The 25,267-nt window shown below is 37.2% G+C and overlaps 1 protein-coding gene across 3 annotated transcripts in view; it reads right to left on the reverse strand.

Moving 5' to 3' along the window:
* VAV3 (vav guanine nucleotide exchange factor 3) overlaps positions 1-25,267 on the reverse strand; it is a 399,477-nt gene that overhangs the window by 103,761 nt on the left and 270,449 nt on the right. For all 3 annotated transcript variants that reach the window (XM_063624405.1, XM_063624404.1, XM_063624406.1), the window contains 2 exons: positions 12,284-12,309; positions 7,395-7,440 (listed from right to left, as the gene is read on the reverse strand). In XM_063624405.1, the coding sequence (XP_063480475.1) occupies positions 7,395-7,440; positions 12,284-12,309 (72 nt within the window). The remainder of the gene's footprint in view (positions 1-7,394; positions 7,441-12,283; positions 12,310-25,267) is intronic.

The raw sequence follows: 25,267 nt of genomic DNA on the forward strand, positions 1-25,267 counted from the left end.
CCCAAGGATGAAAACTGTCTGAAACTTGTTGCACACAATAATAGATGTACATTATAATCTGCTAAAACCAAGCCTCTCTTTCCTCTCTCCTATTCATTTGTAAACAGAATTATAGAAAAAAAATTCCATGTGGACAAGCTAGTTCAGTCCCACTTCCCACCTCAGAAGTGAGCACAGAAGCCAGGTTGGCCAGTCAACAGAGCACTCTGGCTGCAGTGATTGCTTCAGAGAAGAGCACATGGTCTAGGCCAGGCCAATTAAAGCTCTCCTTGGGATTCTGCTGGATTTACTGAGAAAAAGATGTTGTATTTTCTCTGAATTAACCAGCTGTGGGGACAACGTACATGAAGAGCTGCTAACAGACAACTTTGCCTCCCCATGAGAAAAACCTCTGTGAGGTGCATGTTGACAAGAAGCCAATAGAAGAGAAAGGAGAACTAAGACACAAAGAGAAATTGAACCCTAATAATATCAGTTGAGTCCCTGGATCCATCTCTGCCTGAAGCCAAAATGCTTTGGAACTCCCAGTTACCTAAGTCAGGAAACTCTCATTTTTTTTTTTCCTAAGCTAGTTTGAAATGGGTTTTTGTCACTTGGTAATCAAAAGCATATTGGTTGGTATATAATTGAACTGACTCAAACCTAGGAACAGACTGATAACTTCATTTAAACATATGTAGTTCTACTAAATTTACTTTTACTGATGTCTAGTTTAGATATTTTGTTTCCCTGTCCTGTGTCCTTCAGTTTGCAAAAAATTCTCCCTCATCTGCCTTCACAGTCAACCAGATCATTCATAACCTATACAACACACTTTGGTAGTTCATCATGTACTATACAATATTACTTTGACATGTTATGTTTGTATGTCTTAAGTCTCCAGCAAAATTCCAAGTTCCTCCAAGGCAGAGGAACTTCTACATATTTCTAATACTTATATAGAAGAAAATGAATGAGCCTCAAAAGAAAAATGATCCATAAAAACAATTATAAGAACCTAACATAAGCTTTTATTTTCATTCGAATTAAAAATTTAGAAATCAACTTGATTTGAATGTGCTGAAAGATAACTAATTGCCAATATGAGTCATTCTGACAAAAATTCCACAAATAGCACTCCAGGGTTCTAGTTAATTTGAAAATAATCTTGCTATTTGTACATAGAACTGTAGCATAAATAAGATCATAAATTATATTAATAATTACTTTATCAATGTCCTCTCCCAAAATCAGTTGGATATCATTTGCATCAAATATTGTTATAGAAAGTCAATATGTTTTGACCCAGTTGGTTCCTTTCATTTAAGTTACTTCCGACCTAAGTGCTGAAACAAAATTATCTGCCTCTCAGAGGTTGCTGGCCCATAAGAAATTACTGAATTTTCTTTATCTACTTAGCATTATACGGCATATCCTTCTTTTCCTGAAATGGAATGGTATTCAATCAGAATAACCATAGATATGGCAAAGGAAGTCCACTCCATATCTGATGTTCTAAGTAGGGAACAGTTTATTGATGATAAATGTTCGAAGTAGCTCACTAGGTTCATTACTTCTTTTTCAGGATTTTCTTCTAAATATTTAATAGATACATACTTTATCTTCTAAAACATAACTACTACAATAATAGAAATTGTTAGAAGTGCATAAATGGCCCAGAGTAGGTTCTAAATATAATTCAAACATTCTGTTATTTCAGTAGTCATATTACTGATGAATATTTTCCATCTAAAAGCACCCCCATGCACATCTCCAGATATTCACCTCACCTTTGTTCTGATTCTGAAGGTGCCTGACCAGTATAAAAGACGGGCTTGGCAAGGCATGCACAGACCTGCCAGACAACAGCAGTAGTGATCCTTTGTGAACTCGGAATGAGCCTTGAAGGGGAGAAATAAATCCTCCTCCAATCAAGAAAGATGCGAGCAAGGGGCTGTGGTGCTCATTTAAGAACTCTGTTATCACGGAAAAGGGAATCAGAAAGGTAGTCCTAAAAATGATTACAAGAAGATCAACTGTCCTAGTGCAAAACTAGTCTTATTGTCCATGGTTTAATAGAAGCTTGAAAAAAAGTCAGCTATTTTAAAAACCAGAGCATGCTCCTCAGCATTTGTTCACAGCTTGGATTTCTCATTTCTCTGCAATGAATCTTAATCACTGGGTTTACTGTCCCACTTTTTTCAAGTTCATTTCTTTCAATGTGAAATATATTTTTACACATTTACAATTATGCTCCCAATATTTAGGTTAGGATTTATATTTGATGAGAAATTAGTTTTGGAGGTGACAGAAAAGACAGAAGCAGGTTTGACTGATTAATATGGAAATATTCTAATCTATAGAAACTTTACTATCTATTATAGACAAAAACTCATTTACTAAAACCTTCAGGAATATGCATTTGTCTCCCTCATAAAAAAGAAAAGAGATAAAATGTATTTTTAGATAAGTGCATTTAAAAACACTGTGTTGTTATTTTTCTCAATGTTTTCTATTTGGAAACAAAAATATAAAATTTATTTATTGAACACATTGATATTACATTTAAAAGCAAATCTAAAAGAAATCAACAATTCTGTTTAGACTTGGAATAAATTTCACAATCCTTTGAAATTAAAACACTAAAAACAATAGTATTAAATTGTAATTCAATGCAATAAACCAGTATAAAAATTTTCATTTATATAAATGAAAACATTTATATGTAACCCAGCTTAAAAGCAATTTGAAACATTTGTGTTTCCCAATTTGTTTTGCTTTCTTGTATGTATTGTGTAATCCTAGACCTTTTTATATGTTTATTAAACGATTCACTAATTATTTTTAAGACACTGCTATACAGTAATAGATCTGCATAATAGTATATAATATTTTAAAAATTTATATGTACATTTATATACATGCATTTATGCAATCAGAACTTTGTGTCTGTATCTATTCCTTTCCTAGGAAGAATATAAATTATTTACGGAAAGGGGTCATGTTTTATAATTAATGACAATCCTGTGCTTAATGTCAGATAAGAAATGAAATTGGTAATGAAAGAAAGATTTCTTAGATTCCTTTCTTCATACAATAACAAATGAGAATGGCGTTATATGTCAATCCTATCCACCTGAAAGAGGAAGTGACAATCTTTGAAGATGTCTCTGCTACAAAACAGTAAGACATCTCCTTGGTGAATAAGAAAAGACAGTTTTTCTAAGCCACATGCATCTCTTTGTAATCAACAGTCTAACAATGAGCATCTGAGAAACAAGAGTTGTCAGAAAGGACTCTTATCAATTTAATCATTATCTATTCATTTATTATTCAAGGTTATCACAAAGCACAAGAATAACTTAAGATCAGAAAGGGTGTAAGCTATTTAAACATTTCCCATCTACTCCACATAATCTCAAGGCAGCACAACACAGAATGATGGCCTATAGTGTTTAAAAGCTAGTGACTGTAGGCTTAAATGCAGGATGCTATGAGTTTCACATATATAAGACAATTCTGCAATAATCTAAAAACATGGACCCAGTGAAAAGAATACATGCCCTGGTATACAGATTTGCCATATGCAAACTGAAATAAATCTTGTATCTCCTACACTGAGACAGAAGGAAATTTTTAAAGCTCAGTATTAAAATTTAATTGGTAACTTTGACCTTGTGTGCCACTTTAGGTGAAAAATATTACACCAGTGCTCAGATTTACTTGAGATTTATGATCTCATGTTCTTGAAAAAGGCCTAGCATCTCCATGTTCCTGAAATAATTGATACGTCTGTTACAAATGTTATTTTCCTGATACCAACATCTGTCTTAGGAAGAAAAGTACAAACTGATGAAAATTCCCTGCTATATTTAAGAAATCCAAAAGAGCTACCAGAATTTGCATCTAATACATTACTATATTTATAAAAGCAGTCAAGATTATAAGTTGATAGTTTTATTAGCACACAATAGAAGACAATAAAAAATAAAGAGCAAAGCCATTTGCAAATATTGTCTATAAAGATTAATCACAATTATGAATTAGGAGTGAATGATTTAAATGTGCTAACAAGCTACAATGCAAACCTACAGTTCACCCTTTCTTGGATTTGAATAAACCCCACAATATATGTTTTCAATATTGGGAGTTTTTCTTTGCTTCTTCATTACAATAACAAACACTAATAATTTCACCAAAAAAAAACTCTCAACTATCACAGTTGACTATGTTTATTGGTAAAGATAAGCAAAAGATCATGAAAGTCATTAGATTAAGGGGGAATAACAACAAATCTGAAAATGACTGTGATTATGTAGCTTCCTATTTCAACAGAAATTCAACATAAAATTCAGGGTCTGTTTAATATTATTCTCCTTCACATGACAAAATGTCCAATATTAAAGAACATGCTCTAATATAAACTAGTTAATATAGTAATTGCTATACTTAACATTTACTATATACTGGGCACCTCTGAAAGTACTTTACTTGCCCTTTTGTTTCTTGAGATAAGGTCTTGCTCTGTCACCCAGGCTGGAATGTAGTGGTGCCATCACAGCTCACCAGAGTCCCAAGCTCCTGGCTTCAAGTGATCCTCCCACTTGGCCTCCCAAAGTGCTAGGATTACAGGAATGAGCCACCATGCCTGGCCTACATATATTAGCTCACGTAATGCTCACAACAACAACGTAAGGTAGGTCCTCTTATTAATTTCCTTTTACAAATGAGGAAACTATGGCACAGAGAGAGGAGGGAAACTGCCGAAGTTCAAACAGCAAGTAAACAGCTAAGGCCAGTCCCAAGCTTGGGCAACATGGCTCAGAGCCATGCTTCCCACCACTAGACTATGCTGTGTTTCATTAGTATTTCAGCAGGAGGAATTTAAAAAGAATGTCAATGCATACATAAAAACTGTATCATCACTTATTAATTCACGTAGCATTTATTAAGCACCTACTACCCATTGGACTATGCATTAAGTTCCTTTCCAACGCAAAAGGGCTATAGAGAATATATATAATATACCTTTGAACATGGCTCTGAAATTTGGACCTGGTGAAGTGGTTACACCTGGCCTCCTAAACTCTTTAATCAGTTGCTTTTATAACCTACTTTAAGTGAGGCCCTGCAAAGTCATGTGTTGGCACTTGGAGATGTTAAGTAAATTAACTATAGGATAAAAAAACAAAGGAACTTCCATGGTAGAAATACTAACAGCAAATAATGCATTGTGGAAGCAGTTTGTCTACACAGACTCAACTTTACTGATCCTTTGTGTAAACATTTTGTCTGAAAATCTCTAAACAATAGCCACATGAGGATCAAGGCACGCTGGTCATCAAGCAAGGGTTAACTTTGAACAAAGAAGCTTTGCAGCTAACCAGCAGAAAGAGGCAGAGACACAAAAGTCAAGAAACTTTAAATACATAAGTCAAGCCTAAATCAAAAGACAGCTGTGGGAAGAAATAGGCTTACTATATCAGCAGCTTCAACAGGCAAGATCATCAAGTGTTTGGTTTTTTTACTTCCAAAACTATGGAAAACGGAAAAATACACTCATATACATTTATTATACGTAATGGAAAAATTTTTTTTTTTTTTTTGAGACGGAGTCTCACTTTGTCTCCAGGCTGGAGTGCAGTGGCGCGATCTCGGCTCACTGCAAGTTCCGCCTCCTGGGTTCACGCCATTCTCCTGCCTCAGCCTCCCAAGTAGCTGGGACTACAGGCACCAGCCACCACCCCCCGCTATTTTTTTTTTGTTTGTATTTTTAGTAGAGATGGGGTTTCACCGTGTTAGCCAGGATGGTCTCCATCTCCTGACCTCATGATCCACCTGCCTCGGCCTCCCAAAGTGCTGGGATTATAGGCGTGAGCCACCGCACCCAGCCACTTATGTTCTTACAAACATAACATACAACAGCACTTCTCTTGTAAGTTTATTCTTCATGAAGTTCTAAAGTCTTTGGACAAATAGAAAAACAAAACAAAAAAACTACCTATACAAAGCCATCACCTTTAGGATAAAGGAGTATAAATTTGTTTTATTGTTGTTCTACTTTGCCATATTTATAATCTGTGAATTTACTAATCTAAATAATGTAAGGGATTCTAGAAAATTTTGGCTATAAATGGTTGAGTCAAATATGTTCCCATTGACACACTACAAATATAAAAATGCATTTCCCTGAGGGGAGAAGAAAGAAAAAATACATTAAAAAATAACATTTATAAAGGTTAATTTTTCTGAAACAGCAATATTATAACTCACACAAAATAAGACAAAAATATTATGTTCACAGTCATATACTCCTACTGAAAATAACAGAGAAAGTCACTTCTAAATATTACTGCAGGGAGTCCTCTGCAAAGGATATTGTCTTGGGAAAGTCAGAACTATTAAAAAGTAAACCAGAGCCCCTGTTTTTTTAATGGCTTCAAATTTGTTCTGTAGTTAAAAGATTTAAACTAGTCTCAGGACACCAGTGAAGCAATTTCTAGCCAGAGGCAACAAAGCTCCTATAAATCTGAAATAGCTCATAAACTAGCAAGGCTATCATGGGTGTGGTTTCAGTTATAAACTATAATGCTTTGAAAACTAAACTTTACAACTAGGTGAATACCACTTACGATGGGAAAACAAAATGAAACACATAGTCCAGATTATTTTCCAGCAAAGCTACTCTATTTTTCATGTTCTCTTTGGTTTATCATCAAGTTCGTGTATTTGGAATCCTTTAACTGTGAACACCTTTTACTCACAACAAAAGGATCACATACATAAAAAGTCTTTGGTAATTAAACTGTGGAAGGAAGGCATTGCATAATGGATGAAAAATAATTATACTAACATAATGACAGGGCAAATCTCACAATGCTAAATAGAAAACAACTGAACATTTTCTGCAGACAAATAATTGGTCTCCGGAGAGGAAACTTGTCACAAAGTCCCCAAAAAACATGCTGCTATTATAAAATAGCATGGATATAGAATTAAGAAATTTTCTCAGATGGGGGGTGGGTACCAGTTGTCTGGTTTATGCTCTCCCCTACTTACTTAGAAAACAGTAGTTTTTAAGTGCCAGCTAGCTGGTTGGTTTTCTTATTAGATTTACAAAGGAACACAGGGAGGGTGCTGGATATGTGAGCATTAACCAGGCACCCTGAGGCTGTTCAGTAAGCAAATAACCAGCTCAACTGCTGACTGTGGAAAGAGTGCAATGCTGGTGGTTGCTGGTAGTTACTCGTGTGAATGATTTACACGTTAGACCGTGACCTCCTGGTCACACATTATACACCAAATTATGAGGAACAAAGGCCAACAATATGCCTGACTTTCCACAGCAATTCCCATTTACTTTCATAAGCACTTAGCGGAAGCCATGATTATGGAAGGTTTAATCAGAAACACACCTGGATCCACCTGTTTAGGAGTTCTTCGCAGTCCATTGGTTCGTTTCTGTGCAGAAAAGTAAAACAAAGCAAAATAAATATGTGTTGGTAATTTTGCACTATTAAATTATAATTACTACTGGCACTTTGGAAAGCAAATGAATGTTGCACATTTTCCAATTAAAAGTATGACTAAATTTGATCAGAATATGGTTTTAAAGTTTGTTTTATAATTTAACCTTTTTGTTTTTCTAGTAAGTCTTCCACTTGTATATCATTACACTTGATAAGTTGTTGGTAACTTATAACAGTAAGAAAAAAAAATCTTTTTGGTTGCCAACTGCAAATATTGGGACTCAATTTATTAAGTCATAGTGACGATGGACAGAACAAAGCCCAGCAGCCATCTTGGTTAGAATATGTTCCCAGCCAAGACATATGAGCAATAGCCTTAAACTGATCTCCTAAAACTCTAACTCAGCTATTTACGGGGCCTCACAGACCAGACTGAAGAAGGTATACAACCTCAAAACAAAGATCTGAAGCTCTGATTTTAGCCAACACTTAAATGAGAATAGTGTTTTAATTATAGACCAGTTGTATCTGAACACTTTAAAAAACGAAACAGACACGCAGCTTGTGAATCATAAAAATGAATTCTTATTATAGAAAATGAATCTGTAAGAAAACAACTTTGCATTACAAAAATTACAGATGAAATACAAAACAAGAGATTTTAAATCTATGAAAATGCATGGTTACATATTTTATTTCTAAAGCATTAAACTCATTCCCACCTAATAACTACAGTAATCTCACTAATTAAGAAGGGCTTGATTTCACTTATTATGCAACTGGATGAAATGCTGAGTCTATGACTATCATACAATCTAGATTTTCACAAAAGCAATTTTCTTTTTATGTGTTGGGGTTTGTATCTGTGTGTGAAGACTTGGTTTCATTCAGAGCACACTTGGCTGTGCTAAGCACACGTTAGCCATGGATTTCTCTCAGGGTTCTTTCTGTTGTTTTCATTCACAAGTTAAATGGATGAAATGAGGTTTTTTTCCAGCCTTCCTAAGGGCCTCAAAGTCATATCCAGCAGACTCACAGGGTTCTCAGGTGAAAGCAAATTGGAGAAATTTTTAAAATTTAACTTTGGTTTTTACTCCAACTACTTTCAACATGGATTTGTAAAAGACTGCTAGGATCATTAAAATCAGCATTGAAGCTATGTCGAGCAAGATGGATAGCTGCACTAGAAAAGCTATAACAAGAGTCATTGTGAGTGAAAGGAAAATTTTGCTCTAGATTTGTTGGTAGCCAAGGCACAAAAATTGGAAGCATAATGAGTTACAGACTCATGTCTGATAATATGAAAGAACACTAATTTAAAGAAAAATTATTTTCTGTCTGAAATTTTATAATTTAGAGGAACTCTACATAAACAACATCGAACAACACAATTGACAGTATTTTCAACAGGAAATTATTTAATGATGGGCAACTTGCTATTTACTTCCTACATATCCCATCATCTTAATGCACAATAGAAGCTGTCTTTCTACTGATTTTATACCTACTACTATCAAAGTACTAGGAAGGCAAAAAAAATGAATTTAACTCTTTTGTTTGATTCCTGGAATGCCTAAATTAGTCCCATGTAGGAACTATAAACTTAAAATGTGAAAAGGGGACACTGACTTCAAGAGCAACTCTGTGTTCTTACACCTTGAATTTAGAATTAAAATAGGCTACACATTGCAAGTATTAAGAGAATGGATTCTAGAATAATACTCCCTAAGTTCAAATTCAGTTTGAACACAAACAGTTAAGTTTATATCTCTGTGCCTGTTTTCTCATCTATAAAATGGAGATAATACTAGCACCGACTTCATAGGTTTTGCAGTGAGAATTAAATGAGTTAATTTATCTTCAATGCTTGGAACAGTTACAGCCACATGGTAAGGATTAATAAGTGATAGATTATTAGCTTTTTGTTATTTTAAACGTTTAAATTCACACAAAGTAATTCTTCTACTCTTTTGGTGCCTTACTACTTACACTTCAGGTTCTTCCTCCTGAAAATCCACTGAAAATCAGTCACTCTGAAAACAGAAACTTTTCTACAGGAAGGGTGTGCAGTGGAATAAACTATGAACTGGTGTATTTAGAAAATAAACATAGGAGAAATTTTCACCTCCCTAAACCAACTGCATTTGGAGAGGCTAAGATTTTTTTATACTTTAAAAGAACCTAAAAAGTATTTTATATTGAAAAACCTGGCGATATTTAGCAGATATTTTGAACAATTTTAAAGTGCAAATTTCATTTGTCATTCTGTCATCTCTATGCCTATACTCCCCTCCCCAGTCTATATTCTCAAAAGTCTAGGACGGAGCTGGACAGGCCCTTGTCCCCAGCAGGAAGAGAAGGGAAAGGAGGAGAGGGCACATCTAGTAGCCACCCCTGGAGCTCTCAGTTACAGCCTCACACCACCATGAGAATCAGTCTCCACGACCTTCTCAGTCTCCTTTAATCTACCTAACAGTGGTGGGCTGGGGAGGTGGGGGTGGGGGTGGGGGGGCAGGAACCAAACAAACTCAATTCTATAAGCACTTGGCAGTTATTTCTTGCCTCATTACCATTACCTTACCTTTCTTTCCCTCTAAAAAAAAGTGGATTTAAAGTAGCTAAATAGGTATGCAATGATAAACTTGCTTCTTGGAGCCAGAGGAGCTTTCTGAAGGTCCACTCCAGAATGGGATGTGAGATGAACAGCCCAGGTATGGTTATGGATGCCCCACGGATCCTGTGACTAGTGAAAACTGACCTACCTCGCAAATAAAGTGCAAAATTAAAAATAAAAAATTCACAATCATAACTATTGAAAGGGAAGCAGAGGAGGCCTATAAACTGGTACATGGAGAGAAAGGTCTTCAAGAGAGGAGAAAAAATAAAAATCACAGAGCTTACAAATTACAAAAGTGCTTCACTATTTACTTATGAGAAGATTCCTGAGCAGCATACAATCATTTGCCTTGGAGAGTGAACACACCTGGTATAGGGTGAGAGCTGCTTCTTAATATTAGTTTGCTATATTGCTCCCTTAAAACAAACTCAAGTTTCCAGATGAATTGACTAGCCTCAGAGCTTACTATAATCCTCCATCCACACAAAATAGAGATTTTTAGTACAGTCACACAGTAAATAAAAGTTATATTGAAGAGTGAAACAAGTCACTAAAAAACTGATGTTATATATTTTTAAAAATCAATGTGAAAATTAATTTCTTGCATCATAGGCTTACGTGTAATTTAAAAAGTATAAAAGTGCCTGTGAGAATTATTTAGTATCACATGAAAATTATTACCCACTTCTTATTGGCATATTTTCTTTCTGTAAGCACACCCACTTCGCATTACTTAATTAAAATAAAATGAAACCATCTTCCTTGGAAAAAATAATACATATATCTAAAAGGATAAGTGTTAAGTAACACTGAGTTAAAGTTCAGAACTCTACAAGGTTTCTGTCTCAATAATATAATAATAGCATGAGAAAGTGAAAGAAGGCTGCTTTGCAAGATCCTTGGCACTGCTGGAAGAATCCTGACAGCCCTAATGAAAAATCTTACCTGTCAATGAAACACTAAAGGAACTCTTTGGTTAATTTATTTTAGCTCTAAAGAAACTCATATGGCCTATTAAAAAAATCACCTTGTTATGCATTCTTTGGCTAGACTTTAGGTTTTAAAATATAATCAACAGATGCACTGATTAGGTGCATATGAGCCTCTTTATATCACACTCTTGATATCCTGTATGTTCAAATTATGTACTTATGCAAAAAGGAGACACAAGCACCTCATATTTTGCTGTACTTTTTCTTATTTTTACTAGATGTTAGATTAAAAACATACTAATATCACTTTTAAAGAGAGGTTTTAAGTGTTAGATGTTAATTTGCAAATCATAATTTTCATCATTATTATTTTGAAATTTTCAGATTACTGTACTTTTGGTTCATATAACTAATAATATATAGTTTGTATTTTATTTTTCTATGATTTCTAAAAATGTTTCGCTATGGCCATTTGTGGGAGGGGCAGACAGGTAAGAAATCTGTTATTTTTGGTTGAAAGCCAAGGCAATGATTGTCTGGGAACCATTAAAATCTTTTCTGTCTGAAATTTTGTAACTTTGGGGAACTCTATATAAACAACATCAAACAACACCATTGACAGTATTTTCAACAGGAAAGTATTTAATGATGGGCAACTTGCTATTTACTTCCTACATATCCCATCATCTTTTGTATTTTTTTAAATAACTTTTTTTTTTTAAGTAACTTTATTCTGAGAGGTAACATGGATTACATACTTCTAAGCCATTAGGAGACTGTGTTAAACCAAAAGGAAATGTTACCAGATCTTGATTTGATCAATAGGACGTGATAATCATCATCTTTCTGCTCTAATGGAAAAGTACTAGAAACATGGAACCATAATCTTAGATGAACAACGTTAGAATTTGCACTAATTCTACGGAATTTCAGTAATTCGGCAAATGTCGGGCAGTGACACAACATTTCATGACAGGGGACGCATCTACCAACTTCTGGCGATAAGGGCCACCCTTCCCTCTGTACTTCCAGCCCCATTTCATACACAGTCTTTGATTAAACATTCACATTTTTTCTCTACCTAAGACCTTCGGACAGTGACTGTGAAAATTCCTTGGATTTAACTTTTGCATTTTGTTCACAATCACTTGGTTGTTCCCTCTGTTTCTGTTTATTTCTATTTATTTTTAAAGGCACATTGAACAGTGTAAAAGCTCAAGCCTGGTTAAGTTAGCAAACAACTTGAAATGCAAAGATTATAAAAAATATTTAAATGTTAATCTTACCTCTGGTAGTTTGAGTGTCCCTTGTTCTGAAAGAAATGTAAAAATTGGCATTGTCAGTGTAAAGTTATTTTGTTTGGTTAGCAACCTTAGCTTTCTCTGCAGAGTGGTAAAACACCACTGCTTTGTTTTCTTAACTGATACCTGTAATGTATTTCCGCCGTCCCTCAGGCTGGGCTAGTAATTATTTTGCAGCCTTGGTTCTCTTACCCTATTGGCTTGTCAGGAAAGTGACTCACAGTTTTAAATGACTTCTAGGTTATGCTTAACTTTTTCCATTGTTTATTAAGCAATGTCAGTTCTACCACATAAAGCTCCTTAAAAGAGGGGCTTACACTAAATTTATATGCACGAGAGAAAGCTAAATGCAACCTTTCTTTCAACACACCAAGTTTTAAGAATCTAAAACACTAAGCTAACAAAGGTACTGCATTGACTATTTGTAACAATTGCAAATTATACACAGTACAACATTTCGTGTGAATTGTTTTTTGTTAAGTGGCTATAACTTTTATTTTTAATTTTGGGAGAAATACAGTTTGATTTAAAGATGGAACTTAAAAAGAAACTGAGTCAGGATTGATTTTAATGCTAATTTTCTTTTCATATTTAGTTTACCTCCAGAAATAGGAAGGACAATTCCTTCATTACATTTCAGTCCCTGTAAATGCCTAACGGTTATAAGGGCCCTGAGATCTTCAAATGCACGCGCTATGGTAGAAGAGCAAAGGATCGTTCTGGGGATAAGGGTGCACACAGCACTTGGAAAACTGGTGGGCAGCATCTTTGCCTCCTTTCCCCATACCCAGGAGCACTTATACATGTTCTAACTTCTCCAGACAGGAAATCCCTCATCATCATAAGCCCAGGCCTATACTGTCCCCATCCAAAATGATCCTCTAAAGAAGCATCTGAAAAGATGTCACAGAGAGACATCAGGAGAGAAAGAGCACGCCTAAGTGGGAGCTCTGTAGGATGTTTCTTTAAGAGATTCTAAGAAGCTCTCAGCCAGAGTTGAAGGGGAAAACTCCTGCCAGGACACCTGACTAGCTGCCACAGATTGCTTTACACAAGAAGATTGCCTGGGGCATGGAACAGGAGGTTGGTTCGTTTTTTCTTTTCTGTCTAGCTTTTTTTTTTCTTTTTTCAAGGAATACTTCTGATTAATAGAAATGGAAGATCCATGGGCAGAAAGTCACCTTCAGAAGAAAAGCTAAGTCCTCATCCCTTTGTCAATTTCAAACCCTATCACCTTGGCTTTCACAAATAACTGCCTTCTATGAAGGCATCTTTGCTAGCCCTGAAATCAACCTTTACAAAGGTGTATTCCTGGACAAAAAGTTACTTCATTTCTTCTTTTCCTCCCTATTGGAAACACATAATGTTTCAGAAGAAAGATCACCCAAGAGCGCTGGTTTGGGAAGAGGTTCTATAAAAGTGCCATTTGGCTGGCCCAGGCTTAGAACCCAGGTTAGGGGAACTTAGGTTCTTAACAGAACAGCTGTGAGACTTGCTTCACTGGTTTGCCCAGAAAGACCTATATATACCAGAATATCCCTATTCCCCTACTGGTGAGTTAGAGCCTGAACTGAGAGTCATAAACTGCAGGAAGCACTAAACAGTGGCAGCAGTTTAAGTTTTCCATCCAACGAGACTGAGGAAAGCTTTCTACATGAGCTCCAAAATCGGGGAAACCTCAGCTCTTTTGGGTTCAGTGTTCATAAATGAGTGTGCACCTGAATTTCAATTCAAAAATAATTATTTTTTTCTGATTCTTCCCATAGGAGTGTTTTTAGGTCCTTGCTAAGTAAGTCTTTTACAACATACTTTAAATGTATTGTTCGTTGCATAAAACCTATGATAACCCCGTGAGTCAGTAGTTGTCACACCATGTTCCATGAGGGTTCTCTGAGTGACCCCCAGAAAGAGGAAACAATGGTATTTATGGTGGTCAAGTATCTACGGAGACAGTTGCACCTCTTCCTCAGAGGAGCAGATCCAGGAACAGAAGTCCTGCATTTACAGGCTCTTCATATCTTGTGCAGGGTTTAGCTGCCAGGCGGCCAGCTCTTGGCATAAGTGAGGATCCATCATAGAACACCAGAGGCTGTGAGACCCAGACACGGCACTGATGAGACTGGTACAACATTGGGAACAAACTAGACTCAGCTGTCTACCTTACTCAGCTATCCCTCCCTTATTTCCTCCCTTATCATTGTCTCCTGCTTTCTTCCTCTGGTGTCTCATCAAGAGAAGCAACTTTCCTCATATTTCTGATTGGGTACTTTAAGAAATGCTCTACACAAAGCCTCCTCTGTGTAACCCAGATAGGAAAAATTGAAAAAGGGCTTTGTGCTGGATGCAACTCCAAGGGCATGAGTCCTTTAGTAGGGCTTCCCCTTTGCCTTTCTCCTTGCCATCCCTTCCTGTCCTCATGGCCACCACATTCACCCTCTGCCAAGGAGAGGCCTGCTGCATTTATGGATACGGCATAGAGCTGTTTGCACTCTGATCTGATCATGCTGAGTGTACCACATAAATAGCAGCTCCTGGAAGTCTGTTTTTATTTAATCATGTTTCATGGTAGGATTCTGTAAATTTTCTAAGAATAAGGCAAAAGCCAAAGGAGTATCAGTAACTCTTAGAATCTGCTGAGTTCAGAAATTCTTAGCCAGGCTCCTGTATTTATGCTTTTGTGCTTGTGACAGTGGCTATACCATTAAACAGACTGCCTCCCTTATAAACACAATCTAAACTGTCATACCCACACTAATGCAACAGCCTGTTCACTGACACTAAAATAATAGTAAGGAGAGAAAGGAAAACCCAACTGCAACACTGAAAATACATATATTTTTCAAAGTAAAGCTTCATTCTGGCTGGAAAAATGGAATAAGAAACCTTTTTGTATGAAGTATTCTATGGAAAAGTTGCTCTAAGTTTTGAAGCCTGCAACCCCATTTTTACTTCCTTTGGGTATCCACCTGAAACTACTATGGAGGGCACTTGGATCTCTAGAAAACTCTGTTCATGCCTTAGTTCTGCAATAGAGCTGAGATAATTAGGGCTGATTATCATCAAATCTATTTTGGCTGTACTCTGACCTAGAAGAAAGGTTGGCTGCTGGTTGAGATGGGATGAAAAAGTCTCTCTTTCTGTGTCTCTCTTTTTCTCCTGGGAACTTTCTTAGGATTGTAATTCAATTCTTCAAGTTTCCAAAAGTTTTTAATCCTCAACTTATATTTACCCTGCAGGTAAATATAAAAAACTTATATTTACTTCTCAGGTTCCTATTGATAAACTATAAAATGTTCTTCCGCTTCAAGAACCTTTCTAGATGGTGACTCATGGGCCCTCAAGGAGTTTATACCTTGCATTCTTTCATCCTGTCCCAACTGGCTTCATATAATTCTGAGAAGTGGTGTTACTGAGGTGCTTGGAGCTTTTGTAGAACTCCATCTTCAATGCCAGCACAGAGCTCAATGTGCATTATTGGTGCAAGAGAAACAATTTTTAAGAAAGCTTTAAATTTCAAGTGAATATTTAAACAATTTTCACTTGTTTAAATATAAAATTCAGTCCTATTTTGTTTTTCAATATAAGTGGCTCTCAATTCATACATTATTGCACAATTTGCTTTGTCTCTTATCTGAAGTTCTATTCAGACTAAACAAATCAATGTCCAGTAAGACCACCTGTCTCAACAGGGGCCACAGAAAAGTAATTACCAGTACAGTTTTTGAAGGTACCCTATCATCATGACTAAAGTGCTATTTCTGTGAGACATTACAACTAAAAAACGGTTGGACTGATCAAATTTTGGAGAAAGTTCACTTTCACAAATGTTATGTTCACTACTCAGATATACAGCAATGTTTTAAAAAGAAAATAAAGCAAACCTTAAACTATAAATAATACTTAGAAAGGGGCTTTGATTTCAAGTCTTTTTGGGGGCTCTAATAGGAATACAACCATATAATAGATTCCAATTCACATTAATAATTATTAATGTACCATTAAACTGACCCAAACTGATGGAAGGAATAATAACTACTCAAGTATAAAATTGTCTTTATGAGTTTTAAGTAATACTATGCAGAACTAAAGTCATTTTTGGTTATGAAATCAATGATCAATCTTCAGTTCACGTAAAAGTATGTGATAAAATGCCTAGCAGTAGAAGGCTGAAATAAAATTGTATCCTGAAAACTTATCTTTTATGCTAAAATATACAATATGATTTATAAAGGAGCCCGGTTCAGATACCAATGGTGGTGCAGGTTCTAGGTAGCAGTCTCTCAGTTTTAAACCACTAGGATACCACAGCAACGTCCTTCCAATTAGGAGTGGCTATAGCAGCAGCAGGAGCAGCAGCTGGCCTAGATAAAAGTGCAATTAAACAGATAAGCAAATGGGGATCTGCTTCAGTTAAATATTGGGGCAGCTGAGGCTTGCATTCTCACTAAAGGAAAAGATGCATTATACCAAAGTCGTTTGCTCCAGCAATATTTGCTTTCCAATGTTACTTTGTTTAAACTGAGAGGATGCAAAGCAAGCTATATTGGTCAATGTCAGAGTAAGAACGGGGGACCAAAGGGGCTTAGTCATGTAGTATAGTGTGGGGAAAGCAAATGTCCACAAAGGTTGCTGTCTGGGATTAGACCTTCGTGGTGATGTACTGTGAGAAGGAAACGACACACTAAAATTACATTAGCTTTGCAGTGACTTGTTCAGAGAAGCTTGCATAGTGGAGTTCATACCTATTCATTATTAAGGCTGGAAAGTTTTGGCATGCACTTCAGAGCTCCTGTATGTGTTGATCATTGAGGTTGCCATAGTGAATGTGAAGAAGTCAACTCAAGTTCAGGGAAAAGGAGAGTGGAACTGCCTTCCCTTTATATTCATGCAAATCCTCAAATGTTAAGACATAAACTAATCACCCAACATTCAAATTTGTTTCCAAGTTGCATAGTTTGTCTTATTAACAAAATAAACTTAACACATCTTTTTTTCATACTTCAAATGTACTTGAGTTAATAATCTGTCATAATCATATATTAATACAAATGAGGTGCTTCATTCAGAAATACATTGCATTTTTGTCTAGTAATTATCATTTCCAGGGTGAATGAAGACTAGATAAATTTAAGGGATATAGAGCATGAAATATAAAAAGTTTTCCAACCCAAGGAAGACAACATGCAAAAAGGGCTAACTTGTACAAAAAGAAGTGTTAAGAGATACTTCAAATGCTTAATAATATTTAGTCACATCCTATAACACCACTAAAAATTACATTCTCGTTGAAATAGTCCTATTATGGGAAAAAGCAACAGCAACTTGATATTAAGTGCCACTCCTCTGAACTTGGTACTAAGGGGTGGACACAAAAGATGAGAAACATATTCCGAACAGCAAAGGAGCATATAATCTAACAGGGGTAGAGACAGACACCAAATAGTCCATGTGTTTCATTACACTGCCCAGCTTCCCTTGTAGTTAGGTTGAAGCCATGTGACTAGTTTTAGCCAATGGACTTGATAAAAAATGGCACTGCTTACTTCTAGGCTATGGGTCTGTAAATCAGCAACCCTAGAACCCATGTGTCAAGTTGGCAAAGTCACAAGATCAAACTGATCTGGGTTCCCTGATTAGAAGGGAGCTACTCTGAAGAGCCACTGAACCCACAGTAAACAGTGCATGTGTGAGAAATAAACTTTTATATCTTAAAGCCAATGGGACCTGGGGGTTTGTTAGTTACCACAAAACAGCCTAACCTTGGCAAATGCATAAAGCCTACATAGAAATAATTAGAGAACAATTTAATTCAGGCTACCATTGGATGGTCAAGGTACGGTTAATGATTGGCAAAGAGTTTGGACAGAAAGTCATGAAAGGGTGGTCCTTGGAACTGTTCGGAGAAAAGGGAGCATGTTTCAGGGAGAGAAAATAGTAAGAGCCAAGTGAGAACTCTAACAATTGGATTGACTGGATCAGGGAGTAGACTTTTTCAGAAAGGGAGGCATTTTTGTCATCAGGCGTTCTGTGAATTGCTTCATTTTCTTGCTGCTTATTAACCTAACCCAGGTGTCTCCTCTCAAAGGCCTAACAATCGATGCTTAGGCCATGAGCCTTTCCTTGCAAAAATACTAAAAAGGAATCTGAAAGGTCTACCTAATTTTCTATCTTTCATTCATAAAGTACCAGTCAGGGACTCAGGTAAGGTTTTTATTCCCCTTTTCCACAATCTAGTCAAGCTCTAGTCTCTACGAAGGTGGAACCAAAACTGTACAATCCCCCACACTCTCCTGTTTCTGATTCTAAGATTATAGTGATCTTCAGGGCCCAGAAGCCCTGCTGCACTACAGTGGTACTCATTTGTCTGTCCATTTGTTGATCCATCCACTCACTCAACCATTCCCCACTACTTCCTTGAGGTCAAAACACCAATTAGGCATGGCTTCTATCACTGAGAGGCCTGCAGTCTAATTGAAGAGATGAACATAGAGTCAATTATAATAAATGTGATAAAAGTAAACATATGATGTCAGGGGAGCACAGAGTATGGACAGACTAATAAAGCCCAGGCATTAGGAGTGTCAGAAAAGATTTTCAAAGTGGGGGCAACATTTGCATTGAGTTTTTAAAAATGAACATTAAGTTTACTAAACAGAAAAGAGAAGGAAAGACAGTAAAATAGAAAAACAAAATACATGTAGATACACAGACATAAAAAAAAAGTGGTTGGAGAACTGTGAGTAGTTAAAGAGAGTTGTGTTATAGGTTGGGGGATGGGAGGAAGTGGTAAAAAATGGGCTGTACAAATTACTCAGAGCTTTGTAGGCCATATTGGAAAGTTTGGACATTATTCTGTAAGAAATGTAAAGTACAGTATGTGAAAGAGTGAAACCATCAGACTTAATTCTAATGAAGATAATTTTATAAATTATGTAAGAATAAGATTAAGAGCAGGGAGTTAGGAAACTTTTGAGTTGTTCAAGCAAGAGACAATGAGATTTTCTTGTATATCAACACCATTATCAATGCATTCTAGAGAGACTTAGGAGGAGAGCTAAGAAGAACAGGAAAGGCAATAAAGATGAGGAAGAGGCTGACACCCAGGTCTGTGTGAGTGTTTGGATGGTGGGCCTTTAACTAAGACAAGGCATAGGAGAGGGAAGTTTGTGGTAATGACTAATGAGGTTGATTTTAGTTATGAGACATTTGAGGTCACTGCAAGACACATGGGAGAGGATACGTAAGGAGAAGATGGAAATTTAAAATCCGTACTTCAGGAGAGAAGTCTTATGCACAGATAGACCTTTATCTACCTGGGGTGTGGGTTGTAGCTAAGCCAGGAAAGTCAAGCATATTTCCAAAAGATGGCACGGGGGCATGATGGGTTGTGAAGGATAGCATCAAGGAGGATGATTAGCAGTGTTAAATGAAAGAGAAAGGTCAAGTAAGGTAAGGCCTAAATGTGATGTCCTATGGATCTGTCTACTAAAACGTAGAGTAAAAGATTATCTATCTCTCATTGAGCCCCTGGGTTACCCTGTCATTCTGTACAACTAGTGCCTCTTCTCCACTTGACTATCCCTTTCTATAAACAAGTCTGATGTTGAATAAAGATAGCATGCTCCCCCTCTTAGATTTTCTCTTTTATTATTTTTAATTGACACATTCAAAGCCAGAGGTTTTAAAATTTTTGTCCTGCTTTGTAATCAAGTACATAACAAAGTTTAGAGAATGATGCTACTTTTTAATCAATGATATCGGTATAAGTAAGCATTATCTACAATCTGCAGGGAACCAACAGTATTACACATATTTATGGGGTACCGTGTGATATTTCGATATATGTATACAAAGTGTTACAACCAAATCAAGATAATTAGCATATCTATCACCTCAAACATTTATCATTTCTTTGTGTTGGGAATATTCAAAATCTGCTCTTCCAGCTATTTGAAAATACACAATAAATTGTTGCTAATTATAGTCAGCCTGTAGTGCTATAGGACATTATAACTTTTTCTTCCCATCTGGCTGTACTTCCGTATCCGTTAACCAACCTCTGCCTACTCCCGTTTTTGGAATTGCCTTTCATGCCAGCTATCCAATGTTTATAACAACTCCTACTAGTCACAGCTTTCTGGATCACAAGTAGACTCCTGACCCACACTGATCCAATCAGGATCTCTTTTTGTCGCTTGACAGTATAGTTAGACTGTGTTAAACATTATTGCTATAAAGCTCTGTAAAGTATGGGTGAATTTCAAACCGCCTATGATTTAATATTATGGGGGAGTCTGATCTATGTAAACATTTGAGTTTGTCTTAAGTCAATAGTACTCACTTGCTTTCAATTTGGCTGTTGAAATGATTTCCCTCAAAGTCAAGTTCTGCTGAAATCATATTGTACTCTTCTCCATGCAAAAGCCCTATTCAAGTAAACTATGTCTCCATCCCCTGGATATATCTTATCCCTTTTCCTGCCCTCCCCTACAACCACATTTCCCCCAAATCCTATGCCAGTCATGAAAAACTATATTACTGAACTGCAGCAAGCAATTATTCCTGGATGCCCAAACAAAGGATCACACAAGACTTAAGTCAATGTTGAGCTTGAGAAGCTGAGAAGCAGCTCATAAAGTCTAGCTTGCCCAAGACTTCAAAATAGTACCTACTTTACCACACTCACATCAGACCTACCAAGCTCAAACTCACACTCTACCCACAGTTACCACCTATACCAGGGTGAGAAGGAATGAGTGTGAGGAGAAGATGCCATGGCTTCCAGCTTTCAGAAGGTACAGGCTACTGATGGAGTGATACAGAGATTCTTCTTCCCCCTGAAGACACTGCCCATTATAAGGGCTACCCAGCAAACCCCAATCTGATAGTAAAAAAAGGAAGCCTCCTAGGCAAGTCCTTAGCATTTCATACCGCTAATGAACTACAAGCATTCGGTGTTACTGGTCTCTCAAAATCTTGAGCAGGAAAGAACTTAAAAGAAGGAGAGGGAGAGAAAGGGCACCGATGTATAAAACAGAAGGGGAATGGAGGTCAACGGAAATACGCAAAACAGGGAAAAGAATCAAAAGAGCAAGAGAATATGTTACAAACTCCAAAAAGCAAATTTAGCCAGAGGTTTTAAAAAAAACATTTTCCTGCTTTGTAATGAATTACATAACAAAGTTTAGAGAATGATGCTACTTTTTTATTGAGGATATCTTAGTAAGCATTATCTACAATCTGCAGGGCACTAACAGTATTATTCTTAGTTATCTTATTTTCATATATTTATGACCTTGTTTCTTCATCTTAAAATAAGAGGCCCTAGAACTGACTGTGTCTCAAGTCCGTCCAGTCTTGAGAGTTTCCATGGGAAGAAGGTAGGTATGGTCCCCAGGGATGCATGTCTTCTCGCAGCACTACAGAACATTCAAACCTAAAAACATAGGGTACTTACTAATTTAATTAAAGTGTTCTGCCTAAAAAACCATTAGAAAATCACTCCCTTTCACCGAGAAAGGCAAGCACATGATTACTTACTAGGATTCAGTACTGGGCTTTTGACATATCTGACATATCATCATCACAGCTCATTCACATAACTGGTAGCAGAGCCCAGTGGTAAGAACAAACTTAGGCGCTGGCCTGCCTGGATTTGAATATTGGTTGTATTGAATAAGCAACTTAGACAGATTGCATATTTTTCTGTGCCTTGGTTTCTCATCTGTAAGATAAGTATATCAATAATACCAACTTCACAGAATTTATATAGGAGTAAATGAGTTAACAGTGGTAAAGTACAAATGGTCCCCAATTTTGGATGGTTCATTTATGATTTTTCCACTTTACAACGGTATGAAAGTCACATGCATTCAGTAGAAACTAGACTCTAATATTTGAATTTTGATATTTTCCCGGGCTAGCAACATGCCCAATGAGACTCTCTCATGATGCTGGGCAGCAGCAGCTAGCCACAGCTACCAGTCAGCCACAAAATCACAAGGGGAAGCAAACAATACAGTGTACTGTGTTGCCAGATGATTTTTGCCCAACTGTATTTCAAGTACTGTGAGCATGTTTAAAGTAGGATAAGCAAAACTATAATGTACAATAGGTTAGGTGCATTGAATGCGGTTTTGACTTACGATAGTTTCCACTTCCAATGGCTTAATCAGGACATAACCCCATCATTAATGGAGGAACAGCTGTACTGAGAACAGTACCTGGCACTAAATAGGGGTATTTGTTTAAAAATATTTTAAAATCTAAGTGCTATTATTGGCCCTATTTTATAAGATGTTAGTCCATTTTCACACTGCCAGAAAGAAATACCTGAGACTGGGTTATTCATAAAGAAAAGAGGTTTAATTGACTCACAGTTTAACATGGCTGGGGAGGCCTCAGGAAACTTACGATCATGGCAGAAGGCAAAAGAGGCAAGTCTTACATGGAGGCAGGCAAGAGAGCAAGCCAGAGCAGGGAAAACTGCCTTATAAAACCATCAGATCTCCTGAGAACTCACTCACTATCATGAGAACTGCATGGGGAAAATGCCCCCATGATCCAATTGCCTCCCTCCCTTGATATGTAGGGATTATGCGGATTACAATTCGAGATGAGATTTGGGTGCAGACACAGAGCCAAATGATATCATTCCACCCCTGGCCCCTCCCAAAATTCACATCCTCATAGGCAAAACACAATCATGCCTTCCCAACAGTCCCCCAAAGTCTTAACTAATTTCAGCATTAACTCAAAAGTCCACAGTTCAAAGTCTCATCTGAGACAAGGCAAGTCCTTTCCAACTGAGCCAGTAAAATAAAAAATAAGTTAGTTCCTCCCAAGATACAATGGGGGTACGGGCACTATATAAATACACCTGTTCCAAATGGGAGAAATTAATCAAAACAAAGGGCCTACAGGCCCCATGCAAGTCTGAAATCCAGCAGGGCAGTTACCTCTGACTCCATGTCCTATATCCAGGTCACACCAATGCAAGAGGTAGGTGCCCAGGGTCTTGGGCAGCTCTGCCTGTATGGTGTTGCAGGGTACAGCCCCCCTCCTGGCTGCTCTCATGGGCTGGCAATGAGTGCCTGCGGGTTTTCCAGGCACACAGTGCAAACTGTGGGTGGATCTACCATTGTGGAATCTGGAGGACCGTGGCCCTCTTCTCACAGCTCCACTAGGCAGTGGCAGTGGGGACTCTTTGTGGGAGCTCCAACCCCACATTTCCCTTCTGTACTGCCCTAGCAGAGGTTCTCCATGAGGGCCCTGACCCTGCAGCAGACCGCTGCCCGGACATCCAGACATTTCCATATATCCTCTGAAATCTAAGCAGAGCTTCCCAAAGCTCGATTCTTTCTTTTTTTTAAGTTGTGATAACAGATTTTATTCAGGAACAATTGCAAAGGAGAAAGAAATCCAGGTTCAATTTCAAATACAGCATGGACAAGTGGAGATTTATAGCCAAGGAGGAGGGTGAGGTCAATGGATGGAAAATTACTGAGAGGAAACATCACATATAAGGGGGATTCTAGCTAAACTGACTTGATAGGATTTTTGGTGAAGGTGGGCCAGGATGATCACATACCAAAGGTTATGGGGCTAAGGAATTTGAAAATCCACCTACAGTTCTTTGAAAATCTGCTGTCTATGTCACTACAATTAAATTATAAGTGCAAGTGAGTTGTTGGCAAGGCAGCATGCCAAAGCTGAGTTAAATAGCTAGGAAGACTCTAGAGATAAGAATCCTTTTTTTTTAAATCAAATTTTGTCAGTAAGTATTCTTAAAAAGGTGAGCTTACAAAAGCCAAAGTGATTGAACATTGTTTCATGGTCTATGCAGTCAATTTTCATCTTCCTTATGGCCTGAAGACAAGTGGCCATGAGCAATGAGCATTTTTTAAAGTTTTATTTTATTTATTTTTTATTTTAAGTTCCAGGGTACATGTGCAGGACGTGCGGGTTTGTTACATAGGTAAATGTGTGCCATGGTGGTTTGCTGCACCTATCAATGCATCACCTAAGAATTAAGCGCAGCATGCATTAGCTGTTTTTCTTGATGCTCTCCTTTCCCCCACCCTGCTGACAGACCCCAGTGTGTGTTGTTCTCCTCCCTGTGTCCATGTGTTCTCTTTGTTCAGCTCCCACTTATGAGTGAGAATATGTGGTGTTTGGTTTTCTGTTCCTCCATTAGTTTGCTGAGGATAATGGCTTCCAGCTCTGTCCATGTCCCTGTAAAGGACATGATCTCATTCCTCTTTATGTCAGCATGATATTCTATGATATATGTACCACATTTTCTTTATCCAGTCTATCACTAATGGGCATTTGGGCTAATTCCATGCCTTTGCCATTGTGAATAGTGCTGCAGTGAACATACACATGCATGTATCTTTATAGTAGAATGATTTCTATTCCTCTGGGTATATGCCTAGTAATGGGATTGCTGAGTCAATTGGTATTTCTGGTTCTAGGTCTTTGAGGGATTGCCACACTGTCTTCCACAATGGATGAACTAATTTACATTCCCACCAACAGTATAAAAGCATTCCTATTTCTCCACCGCCTCACCAGCAACTGTTGTTTCTTGACTTTTTAATAATTGCCATTCTGAATAGCGTGAGATGGTATCTTATTGTGGTTTTGATTTGCATTTCTCTAATGATCATGTTGAGCTTTTTTTTCATATATGTGTTAGCTGCATAAATGTCTTCTTTTGAGGAAGTGTCTGTTCATGTCCTTTGCCCACTTTTTAATGGGGTTGTTTGTTTCTTTCTTGTAAATTTGTTTAAATGCCTTGTAGACTCTGGTTATTAGATCTTTGTTAGATGGATACCTAAACCTCAACTCTTGACTTTTGTGCATCCACAGGTCCAACACCACATGGAAGCTGCAAAGGCCTGGGGCTTGCACCCTCTGAAGCAACGACCTGAGCTCTACGTTGGCCCCTTTTCACCATGGCTGGAG

Source organism: Symphalangus syndactylus, chromosome 12 (assembly GCF_028878055.3).
Source record: "Symphalangus syndactylus isolate Jambi chromosome 12, NHGRI_mSymSyn1-v2.1_pri, whole genome shotgun sequence".
Taxonomy (NCBI): Eukaryota; Metazoa; Chordata; class Mammalia; order Primates; family Hylobatidae; genus Symphalangus; species Symphalangus syndactylus.